At 42.1% G+C, this 27,783-nt stretch overlaps 1 protein-coding gene across 1 annotated transcript in view; it reads right to left on the bottom strand.

Annotated features, from left to right (window-relative positions):
• LOC311108694 (solute carrier family 22 member 16-like) overlaps positions 1–23,150 on the bottom strand; it is a 57,095-nt gene extending 33,945 nt beyond the window's left edge. Inside the window, exons 1-4 of the mRNA XM_084151414.1 lie at positions 22,604–23,150; positions 18,776–19,258; positions 8,733–8,850; positions 735–1,293 (exon numbers count right to left, since the gene is read on the bottom strand). Of these exons, the coding sequence (XP_084007540.1) occupies positions 735–1,293; positions 8,733–8,850; positions 18,776–19,258; positions 22,604–22,647 (1,204 nt within the window). The 5' untranslated portion in view covers positions 22,648–23,150. The remainder of the gene's footprint in view (positions 1–734; positions 1,294–8,732; positions 8,851–18,775; positions 19,259–22,603) is intronic.
• Positions 23,151–27,783: the final 4,633 nt, after the last annotated feature.

The raw sequence follows: 27,783 nt of genomic DNA, 5'->3' as shown, positions 1-27,783 counted from the left end.
TATCCGGTGATCAATGTCCAGTGATTAAAATTAATCCCGCGGAAAAAAATCCAATGTTCTGAGTGAAACACCGCTAGCTGTGGCTAATAGCAAGTAGCTAGTTAGCTGAAACTGGCTAGCTAGTTTCAACTGGAGATTCTAGATTCTAGACAAAGGTAAGTCAACAATAGAATCCGTTCCACATTGAGTGAGGCGGGTTGCAGGAAAGTATATTTTGTAGAAGGATGAAAAGTCTGATAGGGAAACATGTACGAAAAATACAAAAAAACTGGGTATTTACAGGCTATTTACAGACACACGACAGAAACAGGACTGCACTACTTCGCCATCTTGGAATGGCCATCTTGGTTTCTTTGCAGCAATTCGACCATGAAGGCCTGATTCACACAGTCTCTTCTGAACAGTTGATGTTGAGATGTGTCTGTGACTTGAACTCTGTGAAGCATTTATTTGGGCAGCAATTTTTGAGGCTGGTAACTCTAATTATCTTTTGTATATATAGTGTATCATACTAAATGGAGTGTCAGAATAATAGTACATGCTCTGAGACCAGGTTGCTATAATAAGCACGTACACCCATAGTACATACAGTACATACAGTACACATGCCCCACCCACAGCCACACATGTGCAGGTGTACAACCGTGAACACATGCCCTTTCAACCCCCCTAGCCCTCCCTCTCTTATTACACACACACACACACACAACCCAACCCCCCATCCCCCCTCTCACCAGCCAGGAAGAGGTTGATGTACTGGTTGCCCCCCAGGTTGACGGAGCCCAGGGAGAAGACGTAGTAGCCCAGGCTGCCAATGAACCACACTGCCCACACTGTCACTGTCCTCCAGGCCATCCTCCATGTCCCAAACAGGTCCAGGATGCTCAGCTTTCTCTCGGGCTCCGCTGGCTGGGCTCTCCCCGGTGCCACCTCCTTCTCCAGCAGAACCTCCTGGGGCTCCAGGAGGTCCTCAGCCCTCAGGCGGCCAGGCTCCAGGCCGTTGAAGCGGGCTATGGAATCCAGCAGGACCTGGGTCTCCTGGAGCCTCCCCTTAGCCATCAGGTAGAAGGGTGTCTCGGGAAACTTCCAGCAGAAGAAGAGGAAGGGCGAGGTGCAGGTGGAGAGGATGATCTGGTAGATCCACCAGGTGCGCACTAGGTAGCCCGTGATCGCCACCATCATGACGCCTGCGGCGAAGGCGGCGTGCACGTGCATGGACGTCCACGTGCGCACCTTGTTGCCGGTGAACTCGGTCACGTACACAAACACCACCACAAGGTAGCCGCTGGACACCTGCGGAGAGAGAGGGAAGGAGGGAACATTTCAATTAGATCAACAAAGGGGACACAACGCAGAGCTTCAAATGCTGATCACATATAGGTTACACACACATGCACGCACGCGCACACACACACACACACTTGCGTTACTGTTGATGCAGAAAGTTAGTCTAATGCCTGAAAACAAGTCTCATGTAACTTATCCACTTATCCTGTATTTAGTAAACGGACCCTGAGATCAGACTGTAGTTAGAATCTACTGTAGATCAATTAGAATGACCCAGATACTAGCCCAGGCTAGCCATATCAACATTATCTAAGGCTGACTGCTTTGCATCCAGATGGAGAGAGGAAGACACTCATACAAACACATACAGTCCATAGACCTATACACATACAGTAAATATTTACACACATGCACACAGTCACATTGTCACGACATTTTCTTTTGGTTATGCTTTTTGTTTTCAAAAAGGTATTTTAAACGTGATCATATGTGTAGCTCTTCCATGAGCTATTCTGCTGATGATCAGCTATTCTTCAATAGGGCTGGCCCACAGAGGCATGTGACTACAACGCACCCACTGGGCACACACAGGAGCATGCGCAAACATGTTTACGGACATATTCAATATCTCCCTATCCCAGTCTGCTGTCCCCACTTGCTTCAAGATGTCCACCATTGCTCCTGTACCCAAGAAAGCAAAGGTAACTAAACGACCATCGCCTCGTAGCACTCACTTCTATCATCATGAAGTGCTTTGAGAGGCTAGTTAAGGATCATATCACCTCCACCTTACCTGACACACTAGACCCACTTCTAGTTGTATACCACCCCAATAGATCGAAAGACGATGCAATCGCCATCGCACTACCCTATCCCATCTGGACAAGAGGAATACCTATGTAAGAATGCTGTTCATTGACTACAGCTCAGACTTCAACACCATAAGACCCTCCAAGCTCATCATTAAGCTCGGGGCCCTGGGTCTGAACCCCGCCCTGTGCAACTGGGTCCTGGACTTCCTGACGGGCCGCCCCCAGGTGGTGAAGGTAGGAAACAGCACCTCCACTCGACCTCTACAGGGCCACAGTGGAGAAGGTGAAAAGCTTCAAGTTCCTCAGTGTACACATTACTGATCATCTGAAATGGTCCACCCACACAGACAGTGTGGTGAAGAAGGCGCAATAGCGCCTCTTCAACCTCAGAAGGCTGAAGAAATTCAGCATGGCCCCTAAAACCCTCACAAACTTTTACAGATGCCCCATCGAGAGCAATCTGTCGAGCTGTATCACCGCCTGGTACGACAACTGCACTGCCCTCAACCGCAGGGCTCTCCAGAGGGGGGCATCACCGGGGGCACACTGCCTGCCCTCCAGGACACCTACAGCACCAGATGTCACAGGAAGGCCAAAAAGATCATTAAGGACATCAACCACCCGCGCCACAGCCTGTTCATCCCGCTATCATCCAGAAGGCGAGGTCAGTACAGGTGCAACAAAGCTGGGACAGAGAGACTGAAAAACATCTTCTATCTCAAGGCCATCAGACGGTTAAATAGCCATCACCAGCCGGCCTCCTCCCAGTACCCTGCCCTGAACTTAGTCACTGTCACTAGCCGGCTACCACCCGGTTACTCAACCCTGAACCTTAGATGCTGCTGCCTTATGTACATACACATGGAATCACTGGCCACTTTAATAATGGAACACTGGTCACTTGAATAATGCTTAAATTCTGTTTTACTCATTTCATATGTAGAGTGGGGGAAAAAAGTATTTAGTCAGCCACCAATTGTGCAAGTTCTCCCACTTTAAAAGATGAGAGAGGCCTGTAATTTTCATCATAGGTACACGTCAACTATGACAGACAAATTGAGATTTTTTTTCTCCAGAAAATCACATTGTAGGATTTTTTATGAATTTATTTGCTAATTATGGTGGAAAATAAGTATTTGGTCACCTACAAACAAGCAAGATTTATGGCTCTCACAGACCTGTAACTTCTTCTTTAAGAGGCTCCTCTGTCCTCCACTCGTTACCTGTATTAATGGCACCTGTTTGAACTTGTTATCAGTACAAAAGACACCTGTCCACAACCTCAAACAAGTCACACTCCAAACTCCACTATGGCCAAGACCAAATAGCTGTCAAAGGACACCAGAAACAAAATTGTAGACCTGCACCAGGCTGGGAAGACTGAATCTGCAATAGGTAAGCAGCTTGGTTTGAAGAAATCAACTGTGGGAGCAATTATTAGGAAATGGAAGACATACAAGACCACTGATAATCTCCCTCGATCTGGGGCTCCACGCAAGATCTCACCCCGTGGGGTCAAAATGATCACAAGAACGGTGAGCAAAAATCCCAGAACCACACGGGGGGACCTAGTGAATGACCTGCAGAGAGCTGGGACCAAAGTAACAAAGCCTACCATCAGTAACACACTACGCCGCCAGGGACTCAAATCCTGCAGTGCCAGACGTGTCCCCCTGCTTAAGCCAGTATATGTCCAGGCCGGTCTGAAGTTTGCTAGAGTGCATTTGGATGATCCAGAAGAGGATTGGGAGAATGTCATATGGTCAGATGAAACCAAAATATAACTTTTTGGTAAAAACTCAACTCGTCGTGTTTGGAGGACAAAGAATGCTGAGTTGCATCCAAAGAACATCATACCTACTGTGAAGCATGGGGGTGGAAACATCATGCTTTGGGGCTGTTTTTCTGCAAAGGGACCAGGAAAACTGATCCGTGTAAAGGAAAGAATGAATGGGGCCATGTATCGTGAGATTTTGAGTGAAAACCTCCTTCCATCAGCAAGGGCATTGAAGATGAAACGTGGCTGGGTCTTTCAGCATGACAATGATCCCAAAACACCGCCCGGGCAACGAAGGAGTGGCTTCGTAAGAAGCATTTCAAGGTCCTGGAGTGGCCTAGCCAGTCTCCAGATCTCAACATCATAGAAAATCTTTGGAGGGAGTTGAAAGTCCGTGTTGCCCAGCGACAGCCCCAAAACATCACTGCTCTAGAGGAGATCTGCATGGAGGAATGGGCCAAAATACCAGCAACAGTGTGTGAAAACCTTGTGAAGACTTACAGAAACGTTTGACCTGTGTCATTGCCAACAAAGGGTATATAACAAAGTATTGAGAAACTTTTGTTATTGACCAAATACTTATTTTCCACCATAATTTGCAAATAAATTCATTAAAAATCCTACAATGTGATTTTCTGGATTTTTTCTAATTTTGTCTGTCATAGTTGACGTGTACATATGATGAAAATTACAGGCCTCTCTCATCTTTTTAAGTGGGAGAACTTGCACAATTGGTGGCTGACTAAATACTTTTTTCCCCCACTGTATATACTGTAGTCTAGTCAATGCTATCCTATTCAACTATTGCTGTATACTGTATATACTATTATATCCTACCTATCCTACAGATATACTACATATTCTATCCACATACTGTCCATAATGTCTATACATCCCATCACATACAGTATATATATATATATATATATATATATATATATATATATATATATATATATATATATATATATATATATATACATATACAAAAGTATGTGGACACCCTTTCAAATTAGTGGATTTGGCTATTTCAGCCACACCCGTTGCTGACAAGTGTATAAAATCGAGTACACAGCCATGTAATCTATATAGCCAAACATTGGCAGTAAAATGGCCTTACTGAAGAGCAAAGTTACCTTCAACATGGCACCATCATAGGATGCCACCTTTCCAACAAGTCAGTTCGTCAAATTTCTGCCCTGCTAGAGCTGCCCCGGTCAACTGTAAGTCCTGTTATTGTGCAGTGGAAACGTCTAGGAGCAACAGCGGCTCAGCCGCGAAGTGGTAGGCAAGCTAACACAAGCTCACAGAACAAGACCGAAGAGTGCTGAAGCGCGAAGCGAGTAAAAAAGTATTTCCTCGGTTGCAACAATCACTAATGAGTTCCAAACCATCTCTGGAAGCAAAGTCATCACAAAAACTATTTGTTGGAAGCTTCATGAAATGGGTTTCCATTGCCGAGCAGCCGCACACAAGTCTAAGATCACCATGCGCAATGCCAAGCATCAGCTGGAGTCACAATTTCACTCTGGAGCAGTGGAAACACATTCTCTGGAGTGATGAATCACACCATCTGGCAGTCTGACGGACGAATCTGGGTTTGGCGGATGCCAGGAGAACGCTACCTGCCCGAATGCATAGTGCCAACTGTCTGGGGCTATTATTCATGGTTCGGACTAGGCCACTCAGTTCCAGTGAAGGGAAATCTTAATGCTACAGCATACAATGACATTCTAGACGGTTCTGTGCTTCCAACTTTGTTGCAACAGTTTGGGGAAGGTCCATACAGAAATGGTTTGTCGATATCGGTGTGGAAGAACTTCACTGGCCTGCACAGAGCCCTGACCTTAACCCCATTGAACACCTTTGGGATGAATTGAAACTGCGACCCAGGCCTAATCGCCCAACATCAGTGCCCCACCTCACTAATGCTCTTGTGGCTGAATGGAAGCAAGTCCTAGCAGCAATATTCTAACATGTAGTGGAAAGCTGCAATATCCAAAAGCCTGAAGGTACCACGTTCATCTGTACAAAAAATAGTACGCAAGTATAAATACCATCGGACCATGCAGCGGTCATACCGCTCAGGAAAGAGACGCGTTCTGTCTCCTAGAGATGAATGTACTTTGGTGCGAAAACTGCAAATCAATCCCAGAACAACAGCAAAGGACCTTGTGAAGATGCTGGAGGAAACAGGTACATATCTATATCCACAGTAAAACTAGTCCTATATCGACATAACCTGAAAGGCCGCTCAGCAAGGAAGAAGCCACTGCTCCAAAACCGCCATAAAAAAAGCCAGACTACGGTTTGCAACTGCACATGGGGACAAAGATCGTACTTTTTGGAGAAATGTCCTCTGGTCTGATTAAACAAAAATAGAACTGTTTGGCCATAATGACCATTGTTATGTTTGGAGGAAAAAGGGGGGCTTGGAAGCTGAAGAACAACATCCCAACCATGAAGCACGGGGGTGGCAGCATCCTAACCGACTTGTCAAAACTATAGTTATAGTGGTTGAAAAACAAGTTTTAATGACTCCAACCTAAGTGTATGTAAACTTCTGACTTCAACTGTATATACAGTACCAGTCAAAAGTTTGGACACACCTGTAAAATTGACTGTGTCCATAAAAAGTACACTGCTCAAAAAAATAAAAGGAACACTTAAACAACACAATGTAACTCCAAGTCAATCACACTTCTGTGAAATCAAACTGTCCATTTAGGAAGCAACACTGATTGACAATACATTTCACATGATGTTGTACAAATGGAAAAGACAACAGGTGGAAATTATAGGCAATTAGCAAAACACCCCCAATAAAGAAGTGGTTCTGCAGGTGGTGAACACAGACCACTTCTCAGTTCCTATGCTTCCTGGCTGATGTTTTGGTCACTTTTGAATGCTGGCGGTGCTTTCACTCTAGTGGTAGCATGAGACGGAGTCTACAACCCACACAAGTGGCTCAGGTTGTGAAGCTCATCCAGGATGGCACATCAATGCGAGCTGTGGCAAGAAGGTTTGCTGTGTCTGTCAGCGTAGTGTCCAGAGCATGGAGAACCTTCCAGAAGGACAATCATCTTTGCAGCACTCCACTAATCAGGCTTTTATGGTAGAGTGGCCAGACGGAAGCCACTCCTCAGTAAAAGGCACATGTCAGACCGCTTGGAGTTTGCCAAAGGGCACCTAAAGGACTCTCAGATTATGAGAAACAAGATTCTCTCGTCTGATGAAACCAAGATTGAATGCCAAGTGTCACGTCTGGAGGAAACCTGTCACCATCCCTACGGTGAAGCATGGTGGTGGCAGCATCATGCTGTGGGGATGTTTTTCAGCGGCAGGGACTGGGAGACTAGTCAGGATCGAGGGAAATATGAACGGAGCAAAGTACAGAGATCCTTGATTAAAACCTGCTCCAGAGCGCTCAGGACCTCAGACTGGGGCGAAGGTTCACCTTCCAACAGGACAATGACGTCCAAGCAGCTTTAATTTGAGGGTATTTCATCCATATCAGGTGAACTGTTTAGAAATTAAAGCAGTTTTTGTACATAGTCCCCACATTTTAGGGCCGCAAAAGTATTGGGACAAATTCAGTTATATGTGTATTAAAGTAATAAAAATGTAAGTATTTGGTCCCATACTCACAGCATACAATAGCTACATCAAGCTTCTGACTCTACAAATTTGTTGGATGCATTTGCTGTTTGTTTTGGTTGTGTTTCAGATTATTTTGTACCCAATAGAAATTAATGGTAAATAATGTATTGTGTCATTTTGGAGTCACTTTTATTGTAAATAAGAATATAATATGTTTCTAAACACTTCTACATTAATGTGGATGCTACCATGATTACGGATAATCCTGAATGAATCGTGAATAATGATGGTTGACAAAGTTACAGACGCACAAATATCATACCCCCCCAAAATGCTAACCTCCTCTGTTATTGTAATGGTGAGAGGTTAGCATTTCTTGGGGGTATGATTTGTGCATCTGTAACTTTGTCAATCATCATTAACCTCATAGTCATTGTTTGATTTAAAATCCAAACTTTTGAAGTATAGAGCCAAAAGAAGAAAAAATGCTTCACTGTCCCAATACTTACAGAGGGCACTGTACATTTTGCCTTAGTGAAAAGCAACAGCTGTAGGACTTCTGCTCAGGGCAGAGGTGGAAGGGAGAAATTAAAACGTAAAGAGAGAGAGAGAGACATAGAGAGAGTGAGTGTTTATTTCACTTTTGTTTATAACCTCCCTGACCAAGGCCAATAAAGCCCCTTGAATTGAGAGAGAGAGAGAGAGAGAGAGAGAGAGAGAGAGAGAGAGAGAGAGAGAGAGAGAGAGAGAGAGAGAGAGAGAGAGAGAGAGAGAGAGAGAGAGAGAGAGAGAGAGAGAGAGAGAGAGAGAGAGAGAGAGAGAGAGAGAGAGAGAGAGAGAGAGAGAGAGAGGCACAACATAGGGCTAGTACGACCTGATATTCCTCTTAGGCACATAATCAAATACTAACAAATACAAATACTGGATGAATACTAACTAATGTATATAACTGCTACCAACTTGAGATTTGCACTAATAATCCACAACTTCTACATTCAGCATACAATTACTGTATGTTTATGGGAGATTATTCTGAGATTTCAAGTAAAGTGCATGTCTCAAGTTTGGATTTGGCCATAAAATATTATTTCATTGAGTGTCTCCTTACGTCATCCTGCATTCCTTACACTACATTTCACTCCACATGTGTTTATAATTAGGCTCTTACACGCGCGCACACACACACACACACACACACACACAAACACACAAACACACGCACACACACACGCACACACACACACACACACACTTACCATGGCGAGCAGGAAGCGGATGACCATAAATAGGTAGTAGTTTCCCGTGAATGCCACGCTTACACCAAACACAAACTGGCAGAGGCTGGTGATCATCAGGACCCTCCGTCTGCCAACCCTGAGAGAGAGAAATGTAGAGAGAGAGAGACAGGGATAGAGACAGGGATAGGGACAGGGAGGGAGAAAAGTTCGGATTTCTTGTTAGGGTCTATATTTGAATAGTTGAACAAAGGCCTGTGTTGTGGTTGACTGTCATACTCATTGACTAATCCACATTTTAAAAAATACTACAGTTTACTATAGAATACTACAGTACTTACTATAGAATTTTGTAGTAAACTATAGTATACTGTAGAATACTATACTACACACGGTGATATCCCTTGATCATGTGTAGTACTTAGTATAGAATTGTGTAGTATACTGTAATATACTATAGTAAATACTACAGTTTTATCCACACAAAAAAACATGTTAAATTGTTTTACTATAGCAAATACTACAGTATTCAATTTGCATATACCCTGTCCATTCCCCTCCCCCATATCCCAATTTGTGCCACCCGTAAGTGAGAAACCTACATGCCAAGTATAGACCATATATTGTGTTCCCTACAGGTTACAGTATAACTCTGTTCAGCACACAGTCCTACCTACCAACCTACCTACCTACCTACCTACAGGTTATGGAATACAATTTATTTTAGTATTTCTCCCGTAGCGTTCCTCAAGGAGATACCCCCAACTTCTATGTCAAAGATAATACAATGTCCCTAAAAAACACTATAGTAAATACTACAGTATGCTGCAGTCCACAAACACACTACAGTAAATACTACAGTACATGAATACACCACACCAAAAGCTTGATTTTATGGTCGTTTTAAAACAAATTCTACGTAGTAATGATTTATGTTCACTACTTGGTCAATTGATTTGATAGCATGTTTAATCTATGCAAATAAATGATATGAATTGATAGTTCACCTCTCTGTTTTCTTTTATTCTGTAATAGGGCATATTGTAACCATGTGTTAAGCTAATCAATTCAAAGTTTATTTATGATACAGCATGCTACACAATATAATGAAATGCTACAGTATACTACAGTCGGCAAAAACACTATAGTAATTACTATTGTATATACTACTATTTTTTTACAACAGTATTTATACTATAGTAAACTGTAAATACTACAGTATACTACAATATTTACTGTAGTGTTTTTGCCGCAGTGAAACGTACAGTAAAGTCAGCTAAAACACCACAGTGAATATTATAGTATTCCTACCATAGTACACACTTATAGTAAACTCAGCAAAAAAAGAAACGTCCTCTCACTGTCAACTGCGTATATTTTCAGCTAACTTAACATGTGTAAATATTTGTATGAACATAACAAGATTCAACAACTGAGACATAAACTGAACAAGTTCCACAGACATGTGACTAACAGAAATGAAATAATGTGGCCCTGAACAAAGGGGGGGTCAATAATGTGGCCACCAGCTGCCCGTTCTTGCTGTGAGATATTACCCCACTCTTCCACCAAGGCACCTGCAAGTTCCCGGACATTTACATTTACATTTTAGTCATTTAGCAGACGCTTTTATCCAGAGCGACTTACAGTTAGTGAGTGCATACATTTTCATACTGGTCCCCCGTGGGAAATGAACCCACAACCCTGGCGTTGCAAACGCCATGCTCTACCAACTGAGCTACACGGGACTATGACAGGACATTTCTGGGGGGAATGGCCCTAGCCCTCACCCTCCGATCCAACAGGTCCCAGACGTGCTCAATGGGATTGAGATCTGGGCTCTTCGCTGGCCATGGCAGAACACTGACATTCCTGTCTTGCAGGAAATCACGCACAGAATGAGCAGTATGGCTGATTGTCACGCCCTGGCTCTGGGACTCTGTTATGTTGAGCCAGGGTGTGTTGTTTCTATGTGTTTTGTGTGCTAGGGTTATATTCTAGTTCATTTGTTTCTATGTTGGCCGGTGTGGTTCTCAATCAGAGGCAACGTGTATCAGCTGTTGCTTGTTGTCTCTGATTGGGAACCATACTTAGGCAGCCTGTTTTCCACAGTGTGTTGTGGGATCTTGTTCCGTATGGTTTGTATTGTAACCAAGGACTTCACGTTTCGTATCGTTTGTTGTTTTGTTCGTGTGATCATTCAAATTAAGAGTATGTTCGCATTCCACGCTGCGCCTTGGTCCTCTGTGTATGACGATCGTGACACTGATGGCATTGTCATGCTGGAGGGTCATGTCAGGATGAGCCTACATGAGGGAGGAGGATGTCTTCCCTGTAACGCACAGCGTTGAGATTGCCTGCAATGACAACAAGCCCAGTCCGATGATGCTGTGACACACCGCCCCAGACCATGACGGACCCACCACCTCCAAATCGTTCTCGCTCCAGAGTACAGGCCTCGGTGTAACGCTCATTCCTTCGACGACAAATGTGAATCCGACCATCACCCCTAGTGAGACAAAACTGCGACTCCTCAGTGAAGAGCACTTTTTACCAGTCCTGTCTGGTCCAGCGACGGTGGGTTTGTGCCCATAGGCGACGTAGTTTCCGGTGATGTCTGGTGAGGACCTGCCTTACAACAGGCCTACAAGCCTTCAGTCCAGCCTCTCTCAGCATATTGCGGGCAGTCTGAGCACTGATGGAGGGATTGTGCATTCCTGGTGTAACTCGGGCAGTTGTTGTTGCCATCCTGTACCTGTCCCGCAGGTGTGATGTTCGGATGTACTGATCCTGTGCAGGTGTTGTTACGCGTGGTCTGCCGCTGCGAGGACGATCAGCTGTCCGTCCTGTCTCCCTGTAGCGCTGTCTTAGGCGTCTCACAGTACGGACATTGCAATTTATTGCCCTGGCCACATCTGCAGTCCTCAAGCCTCCTTGCAGCATGCCTAAGGCACATTCACGCAGATGAGCAAGGACCCTGGGCATCTTTCTTTTGGTGTTTTTCAGAGTCAGTGTCCTAAGTTTTCATAACTGTGACCTTAATTGCCTACCGTCTGTAAGCTGTTAGTGTCTTAACGACCGTTCCACTGGTGCATGTTCATTAATTGTTTATGGTTCATTGAACAAGCATGGGAGACAGTGTTTAAACCCTTTACAATGAAGATCTGTGAAGTTATTCTGATTTTTACGAATTATCTTTGAAAGACAGGGTCCTGAAAAAGGGACGTTTCTTTTTTTGCTGAGTTTATTTTGTGGGGAGCCATAGGTTTTAATGACATACTTCCTGTATTTTCAGAAGAGGCCCTCTGCTATTTACTGTAGCTGACGACATGGGAAGAGTTGAGAGAAAACGGTTTAATGTCACACAAGCTCATATGATGAGTGAAATAATACCTTGGGTGGCAGGTAGCCTAGTAGTTAAGAGCATTGGGCCAGTAACCGAAAGGTCGCTGGTTTGAATCCCTGAGCTGACTAGGTGAAGAATCTGGCGATGTGCCCTTGAGCAAGGCACTTAACCATAATTGCTCCTCTGCTAAAATATAAATAAGGAGCATTGTATTGTTGACTGGGAATTGCACATTGCCACATAGAAGGTTTGTGTCTGCACGTGACTCATGGCATTGATCCAGAACAAATATTGGTTGAAATACTGGTAGACACAAGCTGGGAGCAGCAGCCCTGGGAGCAGTTTGGGTTGAAATTTCACATCGCTAGTATCACTACACAACAGGAGTTGCTGAGTTTATAGGTGTTTGTGTGAATGAGTATGTGATTTGCATGTGACTCCAGACCAAATAAAACAAATCAATGAACAAGTTGGCTGATGATGCATGCATACTGCCCCAGTGTGTGAGTCTGAAAGTAGCAGTTTGTTTAGTTCCACTGAATACAAAGGATGTAGTCTTATAATGCTATGCTATACTATATATAAGAATTAGAGGACGTCTAGTGTCATACGGTTTACCCGGTCGTACAATAGCATAAGAATTGGATGACTTACCTAGTCATACATTTTGGAGAATGTATAGTATTGCATGTCTTTATCTGAGACCAGGTTGCTTATTGCGCAGTAACAAAAGGATAATTACGGGGAGAATATATGTTGGCGGTTACGACAAAGGTTTAGAAAACTAAAACGACAAAGGTTAGGTGAATTTACGTAGCAGTTTAGGTGAATTGGGTTAAGTTTCAAATAAGTGTTAGGGGAACGGTTAGCTAAAATGCTACAGTTGTCCCCGACATGACTGGAACATGCAACCTTTAGATTGCTAGACTGTCGCGGATTACGCCCACCCATCCTACCCTACCAACCTCCCTACTAGACTGTCGCGGATTATGCCCACCCATCTTCCCCGACCAACCACCCTACTTTCATTTCTGTCTCAAGTAACTAGACCATTAATAGGTATCATACATCTTGGAGGTGCTCAGAAATACGTAAAGTATATTTCGTATGGCTCTGAGGCCAGGCTTGAAATAGACATTCAAACTATCCAGCAGCCCATGATGATACAGTAGGGAGTGGGACACACCATCTCTCCTCAACCCAGCAAACGCTTTGGGTTTGTGGGCATGAGGGGTTCAACTGAGTGCCCTATTCTCTGGACAAAGGACACCCAGACCCAGACCCTAGCTAGACCCATGGACCTCCACTGGCCTTGGCAGGCCTCTCCTCCCCTGCTGGACAACTGGATGTTAGCCTGCCAGGTGACTTGATATGTCCCCACTGTCCCAAGAGTCTTGACGGGAACAACTCTCTGAACTGGCACACACTCACTGCTATCCAAACACACACTCTCACACTCTGTTCGCCTGTTTCGTGTTTGAGAAACAAGGATGTTCTAAGGACCTGCTGAGAATAAACCCTCACCCCTAACCCCTCACCTATATCCTCTTCACCCCTCCTTACTCAACGGTCACCTCTCACCCCTCTCCCCTCACCCATAACCTCGGCACTCCTCATATACCACTCATTACTTAAAATAGACTTCCATACCATCTATCGCTCTATCTTCCCCTCAATCATCACCCCTCTCCCCTCACCCATAAACTCTGCGCTCATAGCTTGCAACAGACCTCCATACCATCCCTGTATCCCTCTTCCCCTCACTCATCACCGCTCACTACATCTCTATGCTCCTTGTGCTTGTCTGGCAGGGAAACTTTATGTTTATAGTATTTTCTAGATACTTTCGATATTATTAATTCCCATGTTTGCTCTATGTCTGGAAATGCCATTCTCCGGAGCAAAGATCCCAATTTCAAACTCTCCAAAAGAGTTTTCTAAAAACTGGCAAAAATTGATATTAACTGAATAATTATCGTATGTAGTTTCTTGCAATAGCCCTCTGTGACTTTAAATAATATTTTTCTCAAAACATTGATTACTAAAAGATGTGTCCGGAAATTTGGTTGACTCCATCAGAATCCTAAATTAATCGGGAATGAGCAGGGTCAGATACAGTGCATTCAGAAAGTATTCATACCCCTCGACTTTTTCCACATGTTGTTACGTTACAGCCTTATTCTAAAATGGATTACATTAATTTCTTTCCTCATCAATCTACACACAATACCCCATAATGACAAAGCGAAAACAGGTTTTTAGAATTGTTTTCTAATTTATTATAAATAAAAAACTGAAATACCTTATTTACATAAGTATTCAGACCCTTTGCTATGAGACTCGAAATCGAGCTCAGATGCATCCTGTTTCCATTAATCATCCTTGAGATCTTTCTACAACTTGACCTGTGGTAAATTCAATTGATTGGACATGATTTGGAAAGGCACACACCTTTCTATATAAGGTCCCACAGTTGACAATGCATGTCAGAGCAAAAACCAAGCCATGAGGTCAAAGGAATTGTCCGTAGAGCTCCAAGACAGGATTGTGTTGAGCCACAGATCTGGGGAAGAGTACCAAAAAATTTCTGCAGCATTGAAGGTCCCCTTAAATGGAAGATGTTTGGAACCACCAAGACTCTTCCCAGAGCTGGCCGCCCGGCCAAACTGAGAAATCAGGGGGAGAAGGCCCTTGGTCAGGGAGTTTGCCAAAAGGCACCTAAGGACTCTCAGACCATGAGAAACATGATTCTCTGGTCTGATAAAACCAAGATTGAACTCTTTGGCCTGAATGCCAAGCGTCACGTCTGGAGGAAACCTGGCACCATCCCTACGGTGGAGCATGGTGGTGGCAGCATCATGCTGTGGGGATGTTTTTCAGCGGCAGGGACTGGGAGACTAGTCAGGATCGAGGCAAAGATGAATGGAGCAAAGTACAGTGAGATCCTTGATGAAAACCTGCTCCAGAGCACTCAAGACCTCAGACTGGGGTGGGTTCACCTTCCAACAGGACAACGACCATGAGCACACAGCCAAGACAATGCAGGGGTGGCTTCGGGACAAGTTCTGAATGTCCTTGAGTGGCCAAGCCAGAGCCTGGACTTGAACCCGATCGAACATCTCTGGAGAGACCTGGAAATAGCTGTGCAGCGACGCTCCCCATCCAACCTGACAGAGCTTGAGAGGATCTGCAGAGAGGAATGGGAGAAACTCCCCAAATACAGGTGTGCCAAGCTTGTAGCGTCATACCCAAGAAGACACAATGCTGTAATCGCTGCCAAAGGTGCTTTAACAAAGTACTGAGTAAAGGGTCTGAATAATTATGGAAATGTGATATTTACTTTTTTTTTTTCAATACATTTGCAAAAAAAACTGTTTTTGCTTGATCATTATGGGGTATTGTGTGTAGATAGATGAGTGAAAAAACAATTTAATCAATTTTACATTAAGGCTGTAATGTAACAAAATGTGGAAAAAGTCAAGGGGTCTGAATACTTTCCGAATGCACTGTATACCATAAGGACCCTCTTCATTACATGTAGTGCAACAAGATCACTCATCGTTTGTAAAGTTCTCTACTTTTGATAGATTTAAACAAACAATATTGGAATCACCATGGTCACAACCATAAACTGTCAACTCCATCCGCCTGATAGATTAGAATACAATATGAATTTTGGTTCAAATATGTTACATTTAATTAGGTTTTAGAGTCATAAAGCAACTGAGGAAAATATTATTTGCTATATGTATACCACTTGAATAAAAAATAAAAATGCAAGTTTTGTCAACTCCGTAAAACATCAACTCTGTCAGATTTTTTTCTAACTAGTGCTGAAAGATCTGCTAGCATGGTTATGTTTTTATTGGGGATTTTCAAATGAATAATTTTCCATATTTTACAAATGTGTGTATTGAACTTTTATTTTTAGAGGCAAAAATATGTCTGCTGTGATATCTGTTGTCAACTCTGTCAGTGGCTTGTCAACTACGTCACTGATGGCTAACCCTTAAGACCCTTAAGATCTATTTTTTTTTCAATATTGTTTAAAAATATTGTAATCACTGTTCTGCAACATATGCTTAAACAATTGAAATACAGTATTTGCTGTGATAGACCTAAGGGATGTTTGCTTTATAAATGTTGCTCTATGTTTGAAATCTAGAAAAACATGTCAAAATGCTAACAAAATTAGCCCTGGAGCATTTAATAGTGCTATAAAACAAAACATAATACGTTTGGAAATGTGTATTAAATAGAATGTTAAAATTAAACAATCAAGGCTTTAAACACTTGTTTGACAACAATGGTAAAAATTAAATACCTTTTATGGTGTCTGACAGAGTTGACATAAATCCAGTTAATTGCAAAAAAATTAGGAGGTTGTTCCTTTACTTGGTGTGATAGCTGATACTTTGGTCTATCAAAATATATATTTCAAATTGTGTTAATATTAAGTCAAATATATAGCTCTAAAACAACAACATTTTCTCTCAGCCTCATGGCAAAATGTTTAAAATAGCATGAGATTAGCTATAAAACTGCACATTTGTCTCTCTGCCCCATGGCAAAAGGGGGGGCCTTGCTCGGACCTCGTGGGGGGCCTGTGAAACTGTGCTACGGCACTGATGGGGTACCCTTCTTCTGCACTACACAGACTGTCCGACCGAGTGACCGACCGTTTCATCCAGAGGTATGTTACAGTATTGTTAGTTACTCCAAAAGTAAAATGATGACCAGGGATGAAGTGCTGCTGGAGCTGGTAAAACTATTTCTGGAAAACTATTTCTGATAACTTGTAAATAAATCATTAATTACCACTAAAATGTTATGAAATATGATAGAATGGCAAACCAAATAAATATGATCAGTCTTCATGTTTTACACATTCTCATGATCAGTCTTCATGTATTTCCAGGAGACTTGCTATACAAACAAATATTCTGCAAGAGGACGAAGCAGTGTGTGGTGAAAAAAGTGTACGAGAGGCTTGTCAACCTGGCTGTGGAGCGCAGAAATTATCAGATGGTTGTCTATAATGAGCCAGAGTCACAGCCTCCCAAACCCAACATCCCTGCCAACATCGCCACAGCGCCAAAGCTTGCTAAACCAGCTGCCATTACCCAACACAAGAAGATGTTCACCAGCTTAAGAACATTCTGGAACCTGCCTGGAACATTCAACCAGCACATAATCCATATTCAGTTAGACTGATGTTGTAGTATAATATAGAATGCCTAGTATGCTCACAACTGAATTGTGCTATAGATATTGCTAGATTTTGTACATGTACACTACCGGTCAAACGTTTTAGAACACCTACTCATTCCAGGGTTTTTCTTTATTTTTACTATTTTCTACATTGTAGAATAATAGTGAAGACATCAAAACTATAAAATAACACATATGGAATCATGTAGTAACCAAAAAAGTGTTAAACAAATCAACATATATTTTATATTTGAGATTCTTCAAATAGACATACTTTGCCTTGATGACAGCTTTGCACACTCTTGGCGTTCTCTCATGTAGTTATTTTATGTAGAGAGACAGGAAAATCATCCCAAATAGTGTCTAGCGGTGAAGTTTCCCTTTAAGCTGTATGTATCTGTATTTACATTAGGCTACAGTCTACAAACAGCTATACCACGTAGTCATAGGCCTATTAGGCTATAGGCCTACTGCATATTATTGTTGTTTGTTCCTGAACTTGTTCCTCCAGCTATCCTTCAGCACCACAAGTTGGTTCTATTTCTTTAACATCATTATACAATTCAGGCGCTGTCCTTTCAGCACCACGAAGTGCCCTCCAATCGCTTAAAATAACATCTCATTAAGATCTGTTGCCTACGCCTAATAGTCCTACTCATCACTTATTATTATTATTACAAATAGAAGATTATCACTTCTCACAATGGTGCTCGTTTAGTAAAGTTAGATCAAAGCTGAATCAATGTCTCGCAAGATCACATAATGATTCATTTGTATTTTACAGAACCGAATATAATACCAAAGCAGAGTAGGCCTATAACGTTACTGTTACACCAAAAACACTTAATCATTTCTAATGAGATTTTAGGATGGTTAGCTGAAGCTGAATAGTTGAATTTTTTCTCATGCGCCAAAACTCATCAGTGTGCCACTAGGCAGGATATATGCTTTGATTGAAACAAAATACAAGAAACGCTAATAGTTTGTTAACACCATCTGCTCTAATTCTCTCACGAAACAGTAATTCAAGGAATGCATATTCCCATGAAACTAATTGAGATCAATCAAATGATTGGCATGGAAATGCAGTTTGGATGTTTCACCGGTAAAACTTGAAGAATTATCATTCCCGATTGACGGTGATGATGGCCTATTTTGAAATGAGGTAGCCTATGCCTAACTTGGTGTTTGAGCTTATAAAAAATAAAACAGTATGTGTGGGCGTAGGCAGACTTTGCAATTGGAGGATGCATTTTACAGTATGATAAGCTATGCAATTGGCTACATCTGTTGATACAAATGTTGATTGAGGAAATTATGATGTCATTTACTTTTTCTTTGCGCTCCCTCACATAAAACAAATTGCTCTACACCACTGATGATGACACCCATGTTTTGTCATCGACACCCTTCCAGTTATCAAGGTTCTCCATTGCACAGGGACCCTGCAGGGGGCAGACATGATCCCCATATTTGGGATTAGGTAGGTGGGGAGAGCTACTCTTACCTATCAGCGATGTCCCCGAACACCAGTGCTCCGACCAGCACCCCCATCATAAAGGTGGGCTGACACAGCTTGGCCAGCCATTCCCTGTCACACACCAGGTCCCAGTCCGTCACGATGCTCTGATACACCTCACTGTGGTCATACACGTAATGGTAGTTCCCGTCACACTTTTCCGTCGTGCTGTTGACGACCTGCTCGTAGGTAAAGTCTGTGGGGTTAATCCGCTGAGTGCACTGGCAGGTGCTAAGCTCCCACTGTTTGCCTTCCGCCGTTCGCACCACCAAGGGCCCGTTCGCCGGTTTGAAGAATGGTAGCACCTCCTCTAGAGAGGCACCAGTGTGGTTCCCATACAGGACGTCAGTGATGTTACCGGGCGGAGCGCAGACGAAGCTTGGCCTCTCCACGAGGAACACAGAGGCCAGGTAGTGGATTCCGCAGGCTATGGCCTGGAAGACAGCAGCAAAGTACAGACATGCCTGGAACCTAGGAGGCGGAGAGGAGGTGGAGAGGGAGAGAGAAGAGGAGAATCAAGGGGTTCAATAAAAGGATAACATGAGGAAGTTGCACTGTAAAACCAGTTAAGTTGCCAGTTAAATACTGTAATTTAGCTTTACAGTAGGGATGCTGTTAGCTCTTGAAAACCCTTCTGTAGGGTTTTCAGCGCTTAGCTTTGTCCACGGTTGGCTGCGTGTGAACTACAATTCCGAGGCTGTGTTTTAACATTTAGAAATGTCAATAATCATCACTTGCAAAACGGTTTTCGAAACATATGCTGATATGCCCCTTATCTTTCATATCAGCGAGAAAGAATCCTTCAAATAAAAAATATACACTTAATGTAGCAGCTTTTCACAGATCCATACGCTGTGTGTGCCTCCAGATGACAAACTACACTTCCTCCCAAGTTACGCTTACACACAGGTGTTCTGAGCATGCTAGATAGCTAATTAGCACAGGTGGCCGCCTATGTCCTCTGTCTGTCTTCCGTAAACAAGCACTGTAGCATGGAGATATGGCCGTGTGGGAACACTAACCATACGTAAAAATGTATGCACACATGACTGTAAGTCGCTTTGGATAAAAAATTCTGCTAAACGGCATATTAATATTATTAGAACCCAAACCCTATAAAGGTGTGTAGTAATTTTACCTTTTTTACATTATTATTTCTTGCTGATATAAAATATATGTTCCTTATGTTTTCTCGCAAGCAATTTGTTTTAACGCTCAGAACGAGCGTCGAGGCTCGCAACAAAACTCCCCCAGCCAGAAGATACTATCGTCAATAGGTGCTAAAGATAGTTAGCGTCTATGAATGGGTTAGGATGCTGTCAAATGTTTTACAGTAAGAACAACAATGCTGTATTATACAATACAGAATTATACTGTAATCGTTACAGCAACACAGCTGTATTATATAATTACAGTAATTTGCTGGAAACTCTGCTGCCAGTATAATGCTGTAAATTTACAGTACAGCATATTATGGTAATCAGTGTTAGTGTACCAATACTCTTACTGTAATATTTTTACGATAAATTTAATGAATAACTGGATGAATGTAATTCATTGAGGTGTTTGTATTTTACAGTATTTAACTGTAATTGCATGGGATTGGTGCAAGCAGGTTGGCTCCTAGGTAATGTGTTTTCATATTACTGCATATGAAATAATATACAAAAATAATATGAATATTTGGTGTTTAATATCACTTGTACATTTAGAGACCGTAAAAATGCACTATGCAGAAATCGCTCAGCCATTTCCTGGTTGCTAAAACTCTAAAATGTTAGTTTATGTGACAAAACAAGCAAGTATAGTGTAGAGAATCATCGTACCATCTAAACCGCTGTGAACTATATTCTCCATTACCAAAAATATTGTATTTTCAGCTATTTGAAGCTGGTGTACAAAACCGAAAGTAAAAGACGCAAAAATGAAACTTAAGAACGGAAAGAATAGAAATACCACACATAGAACAGATCTACCGCTTCTTAGACTTGCTTTCAATAAGAATGACAGATCTATAACAACCATTTCTATGTGAATTTAGTCAGGTCGCCCCAAAGTTAGATACCGCAGCTTTAATAAAAGCTTCCAAACTTGCAAAACAGACCAAGGACATGGCAAATTCTCAACCATTAAAAGTTTTAGTCTTGCTGCCACTCCATTCTGTTCTTTAAACACATTTAATTGTTGAGGCACTACTACCACATATCAGTTAAATTGGTACAGCATTCTCACTCACGGGTGCAACAAATGTAGCCTCTTACAAGACACGCCTCAAAATATATGTTAATGAGCACAGAAATACCATGCACCCACTAGTGGTGAAAAGGTTTTTGGTGCTCCAAAAATATGGTAGGGTACTGTATTCTGTGGGGTGGAATTACAGTACCATTTGAAATACAGTACTTATTTAGAGTAATGTACTGTTAAACCAACGTTTCATTGGAATTTACAGTATAATTGACCAGTTACTCCTAAAATCACCCAGAGTGCATTGCGATTCACGGCAATTTACTGTAAATAATTAATAGCTGTTAGTTTTATTGTATAATACTGTAAAAACAACAATACTTTTAAAAAGTGTATGTAACCAAAGAAGAGCATAATTACAACACTAATTCAGAACATATTGTGTGCCTGTGTGTGTGGGGTGGGTGTTGGGGGAGAGAGACAAAGAGAGAGAGGAAGATGGAGATGGAGTTAAAATTGGGATTGGGTACAATCCTAGATCTATGATCGGGACAAATCTATTTGGGGTAAGGGGGTTCAGAGGTGCTTAAACACACAATGGGCAGGAGAGCATCCAGGAGAGAGAAGTCAGCAGCTGCTGAAAATATTATTCCATTTCACTGCCCTTTCAAGAAGATATTTACTAAAATAGTCTGAGCTTCATGCATTTCACCCGACATGATGTTGGCGCATGGAACTGAACATTTGAATCTACAGTAGGCATAAGCTATTACTGTAAAGAAATGCAGTATGTTAGAGTAATTTTTACAGGAGGCTTCCAATTACAGTTAATAACAGTATTTTTCAGCATTTTACCCATAATGCCATGCAATCTACAGCATTAATTCTGTAAAATACATTTAAGGTATTTTACCCTGCATTCTACAGTTTTCCTGTTGAAGTTAGTCTTACAGTGTGCATCAAAGGAATGAAACCATTATTATCCAACATAATTGATGCATGCATTCTTATAAAGTAGCCTAACAACAAAAAAAATCTCCATATGCAAAAAATCCAAACATTTCAAGTGCGCCTAGTACAGTGCTTTCAGAAAGTATTCAGATCCCTTGACTTTTTCCACATTTTGTTACATGGCAAATACTCAACCATCAAAAGTTTAGTCTTGCTGCCACTCCAATCTGTCCCCTAAACACATTTAAAGTGTTATGGTTACATAGTGAGAATGAAAAATATATATATATATATTCTAACGGAGAATGTTTATACAATTTTAACGCGCCAATGATGCAATGCACTACACACCCGTCTCTCGAAAAGCAAGTTCATACCAACTTGAAGAAGGAAGAAAACTGCTGTATTTTGTTTGCAGAGAGAAAGAAAGAAACATCTACTATAAGGGCTGCCATATTTAGGGATACTATGTAGGCTAACCATAAATAGAACCATAATCCTCATAGAGCTATTTCAAAAAAATAACAATTTTGACTATAAGAGGGTGTACGGTCATCATATACCTAGGGAGGGTGGTCGAGTGAACAGGACAGATTCTGATAGTTTATGATAGTAGGGATATACTGATTCAACGCAATAAATATTTTGAAAATGTCATTATTGTTCTTGGTAGCCTACCTTTTGAAGTGTCCAAACTCATCGAATATACGCTCCACTCTCATAATTCGTTGACAGGTCGTGCGCACGACTCTCGCTCGGGTGTGGTGAGTAGCGGATTCTGACTCGCCACTGACAATTTGTATATGTTGGCTTTCACTGGATCCCCGGGTAGCATGGGTGCGCGCTTAGGGGACATTTCCACTCACTGCGTCTAACATGAAAAAATTGCTTTGCAATAACAAAAATTATCCTACTACAGTAAATCATTCATAGATGCTAACTGTAAGACCTCTCTCTCTCTCTGTCCCTCTGTCTCTCACAGACACACACCTGCACTTTTTCCAGGCTTGTGTTTTATGCTTCCTTTGTCTGACACACACAAACTTGCCATTCACATGTGTGTGTCAATCAATCAAATTGTATTTGTGACATGCGCCAAATACAACAGGTGTAGACTTTACCGTGAAATGCTTACTTATGAGCCCTTTTCCAAAAATGCAGAGTAAATAAAAATAAAATAAAAAAGAGTAACACAATAAAATTACAATAACGAGGCTATATACAAGGAGTACCGGTACTAAGTCAATGTGCTGGGGGTAAGAGGTAGTTGAGGTGATTGAGGTAATATGTACATGTACTGTAGGTAGGGGTAAAAGTGACTAGAAAATAGTGTGTGGGTGTGTGTGTACTGTGCTTGCATGTGCGTGTCTGCTGCATGTTTGTGGCAATAATATGTTACAAAAGGATCCATAGCTCCTATTAATGAATGACTGTTAGGCAGAGCATGCCTCTGTTGACTCTATCTGCCATAGGGCAGCTGGGGAAGAGCAGAGGTTTGGGTGGTTCTATTGACTTCCTGTATCCATCCACCCTGCCCTAGTTGGCTACAACAGGTACCATCTGTTTGTGTTAAGAGTGAAACTAAACTTTGACTGACTGACTGACCACCTGCTGGTAAAGCATAGGGCAGAAAAAGACCAATGGAATGGTAGAATTACACCAAATCTGTAAACTGTGTAGCCTTTCTGATAGGCACTTAACACTAGAAGCTCTGAGGCAGTAATTTTGACTGCATATTCTAGTCATATGAATTTAAAATGGAAATATCTCTGCATGCCCCCCTCCTAATATCCTGGCTGGTACACATCTGGACTTTAGCCTACTGTGCTACTGGTTTATGGGGAAAATGGCTGAAATATCATTTGATTATTAACTTTATGTCTATCTACTGAACATGAGCAGCCAAGTATGTTTCAGACTCACTCTTTCCTGGAGGCATCAACAGATACAGTAGCAGTAGTACTACTAGTAACTTTTGATCTCGCAACCTGTGCTCTTATTTTTTTAGGAAGGATCGATTTTGAGCCTTGTAATAGAGGCATAAGAGCACTGTAAAAAAAAAAATGATTCAACGTACAATAGTAAGGCAACCAGCGGCAAAAGGATTGCGAGTTCGCTCAACATTTAGGCCTATAGCTGAACCAACATACATTCTCAAGTTGAATTGTATATTCACTCAACTTTGAATTTTAGGATGAGTGAACATACAATTCAACTTGAGAATTTATTCTACTTTATTTGCATATAGTGCTTTGCCTTTGGAGTAAATTATAGTTACCATGCATGTCTGTATTTGTTAGCGACAGAGACATGATTGTTGTATTCAATGGTTTTCAGTATTGTAGCCTACACTGAGTGTTTAAATGCATTCGGAAAGTATTCAGATCCCTTGACTTTTTCCACATTTTGTTACGTTACAGCCTTATTCTAAAATTGATAAAAATGTGTTTCTTTCCTCATTAATCTACACACAATACCCCATAATGATAAGTAAAAACAGGTTGTTAGATTTTTTTGCAAATGTATATTTACATAAGTATTCAGACCATTTACTCAGTACTTAGTTGAAGCACCTTTGGCAGTGATTACAGCCTTGAGTCTTCTTGGGTATGACGCTACAAGCTTGGCACATCTGTATTTGGGGAGTTTCCCCCATTCTTCTCTGCAGATCCTCTCAAGCTCTTTCAGGTTGGATAGGGAGCGTTGCTGCACAGCTATTTTCAGGTCTCTCCAGATATGTTAGATCAGGTTCAAGTCTGGGCTCTGGCTGGGCCACTCAATGACATTCAGAGACTTGTCCCGAAGCCACCCCTGCGTTGTCTTGGCTGTGTGCTTAGCGTCGTTGTCCTGTTGGAAGGTGAACCTTCGCCCCAGTCTGAGGTCATGAGCGCTGTGGAGCAGGTTTTCATCAAAGATCTCTCTGTACTTTGCTCCGTTCATCTTTCCCACGATCCTGACTAGTCTCCCAGTCCCTGCCGCTGAAAAACATCCACACAGCATGATGCTGCTACCACCATGCTTCACCGTAGGGATGGTGCCAGGTTTCCACCAGACGTGACGCTTGGCACTCAGGCCAAAGAGTTCAATAATGCTTTCACCAGACCAGAGAATCTTGTTTCTCATGGTCTGAGTTCTTTAGGTGCCTTTTGGCAAACTCCAAGCGGGCTGTCATGTGCCTTTTATTGAGGAGAGGCTTCCGTCTGGCCACTCTACCATAAAGGCCTGATTGGTAGAATGCTGCAGAGATGGTTGTCCTTCTGGAAGGTTCTCCCATCTCCACAGAAGAACTCTGGAGCTCTGTCAGAGTGACCATCAGGCTCTTGGTCACCTCCCTGACCAAGACCCTTCTGCCCCTGATTGCTCAGTTTGGCCAGTCGGCAGCTCTAGGAAGAGTGTTGGTGGTTCCAAAGTTCTTCCATTTAAGAATAATGGAGGCCACTGTGTTCTTGGAGACCTTCAATGCTGCAGAAATGTTTTGGTACCCTTCCCCAGTTCTGTGCCTCAACAGAATCCTGACTAGGAGCTCTACGGACAATTCCTTCGACCTCATGGCTTGGTTTTTGCTCTGACATGCACTGTCAACCTTATACAGTGAGGGAATAAAGTATTTGATCCCCTGCTGATTTTGTACGTTTGCCCACTGACAAAGAAATTATCAGTCTATAATTTTAATGGTAGGTTTATTTGAACAGTGAGAGACAGAATAACAACAAAAAAATCCAGAAAAACACATGTCAAAAATGTTATAAATTGATTAGCATTTTAATGAGGGAAATAAGTATTTGACCCCCTCTCAATCAGAAAGATTTCTGGCTCCCAGGTGTATTTTATACAGGTAACGAGCTGAGATTATGAGCACACTCTTAAAGGGAGTGCTCCTAATCTCAGCTTGTTACCTGTATAAAAGACACCTGTCCACAGACGCAATCAATCAATCAGATTCCAAACTCTCCACCATGGCCAATACCAAAGAGCTCTCCAAGGATGTCAGGGACAAGATTGTAGACCTACACAAGGCTGGAATGGGCTACAAGACCATTGCCAAGCAGCTTGGTGAGAAGGTGACAACAGTTGGTGCGATTATTCGCAAATGGAAGAAACACAAAATAAATGTCAATCTCCCTCGGCCTGGGGCTCCATGCAAGATCTCACCTCGTGGAGTTGCAATGATCATGAGAATGGTGAGGAATCAGCCCAGAACTACACGGGAGGATCTTGTCAATGATCTCAAGGCAGCTGGGACCATAGTCACCAAGAAAACAATTGGTAACACACTACGCCGTGAAGGACTGAAATCCTGCAGCGCCCGCAAGGTCCCCCTGCTCAAGAAAGCACATATACAGGGCCGTCTGATGTTTGCCAATGAACATCTGAATGATTCAGAGGAGAACTGGGTGAAAGTGTTGTGGTCAGATGAGACCAAAATGGAGCTCTTTGGCATCAACTCAACTCGCCGTGTTTGGAGGAGGAATGCTGCCTATGACCCAAGAACACCATCCCCACCGTCAAACATGGAGGTGGAAACATTATGCTTTGGGGGTGTTTTTCTGCTAAGGGGACAGGACAACTTCACTGCATCAAAGGGACGATGGACGGGGCCATGTACCGTCAAATCTTGGGTGAGAACCTCCTTCCCTCAGCCAGGGCATTGAAAATGGGTCGTGGATGGGTATTCTAGCATGACAATGACCCAAAACACACGGCCAAGGCAACAAAGGAGTGGCTCAAGAAGAAGCACATTAAGGTCCTGGAGTGGCCTAGCCAGTCTCCAGACCTTAATCCCATAGAAAATCTGTGGAGGGAGCTGAAGGTTCGAGTTGCCAAACGTCAGCCTCGAAACCTTAATGACTTGGAGAAGATCTGCAAAGAGGAGTGGGACAAAATCCCTGAGATGTGTGCAAACCTGGTGGCCAACTACAAGAAACGTCTGACCTCTTTGATTGCCAACAAGGGTTTTGCCACCAAGTACTAAGTCTTGTTTTGCAGAGGGGTCAAATACTTATTTCCCTCATTAAAATGCAAATCAATTTATAACAATTTTGACATGTGTTTTTCTGGATTTTGTTGTTGTTATTCTGTCTCTCACTGTTCAAATAAACCTACCATTAAAATTTTAGACTGATAATTTCTTTGTCAGTGGGCAAATGTACAAAATCAGCAGGGGATCAAATACTTTTTTCCCTCACTGTATAAACAAGGTGTGTGCCTTTCCAAATCATGTCCAATCAATTGAATTTACCACAGGTGGACTCCAATCAAGTTGTAGCAACATCTCAAGGATGATCAATGGAAACAGGATGCACCTGAGCTCAATTTCGAGTCTCATAGCAAAGGGTCTGAATACTTATGTAAAAATGTTTCTAAAAACCTGTTTTCGCTTTGTCATTATGGGGTATTGTGTGTAGATTGATAAGGACATTTTTTAATTTAATACATTTTAGAAAAGGCTGTAACGTAACAAAATGTGGAAAAAGTCAAGGCGTCTGAATACTTTCCGAATGCACTGTATATGAATATACAGTATATGAATATCTTTAAAATTAAACTCTTGCCGTATTGTATATTGCTCTCCGTTACTTTTTTTTTTGTATCAGCGTTAGCACTGTATACATAATCCAAATTATAGCTCCAAGATGGCGGCAATTAGAAAAATCGAAAAAATAGATTGTGCTGATTTACTGGCACACTGAAACATGTTGCTCGCCGTAGTTTAAGAACTCCATGGTGCTATAGTGCTAAAAACAATGACGTCATATCTGAATTCCTCCATCTTTATGTACCTATTAATTATAACTTTTAATCACCCGCAACCTGCATTCAGAATGACTGCCAGGGTTGAGAATATTGATTATTGAGAC

Source organism: Coregonus lavaretus (genome assembly GCF_964263955.1).
Source record: "Coregonus lavaretus genome assembly, chromosome: 33".
NCBI lineage: Eukaryota > Metazoa > Chordata > Actinopteri > Salmoniformes > Salmonidae > Coregonus > Coregonus lavaretus.
Note: the sequence above shows the minus strand (reverse complement) of the source record. Positions and strands in the feature narration are given on the sequence as shown.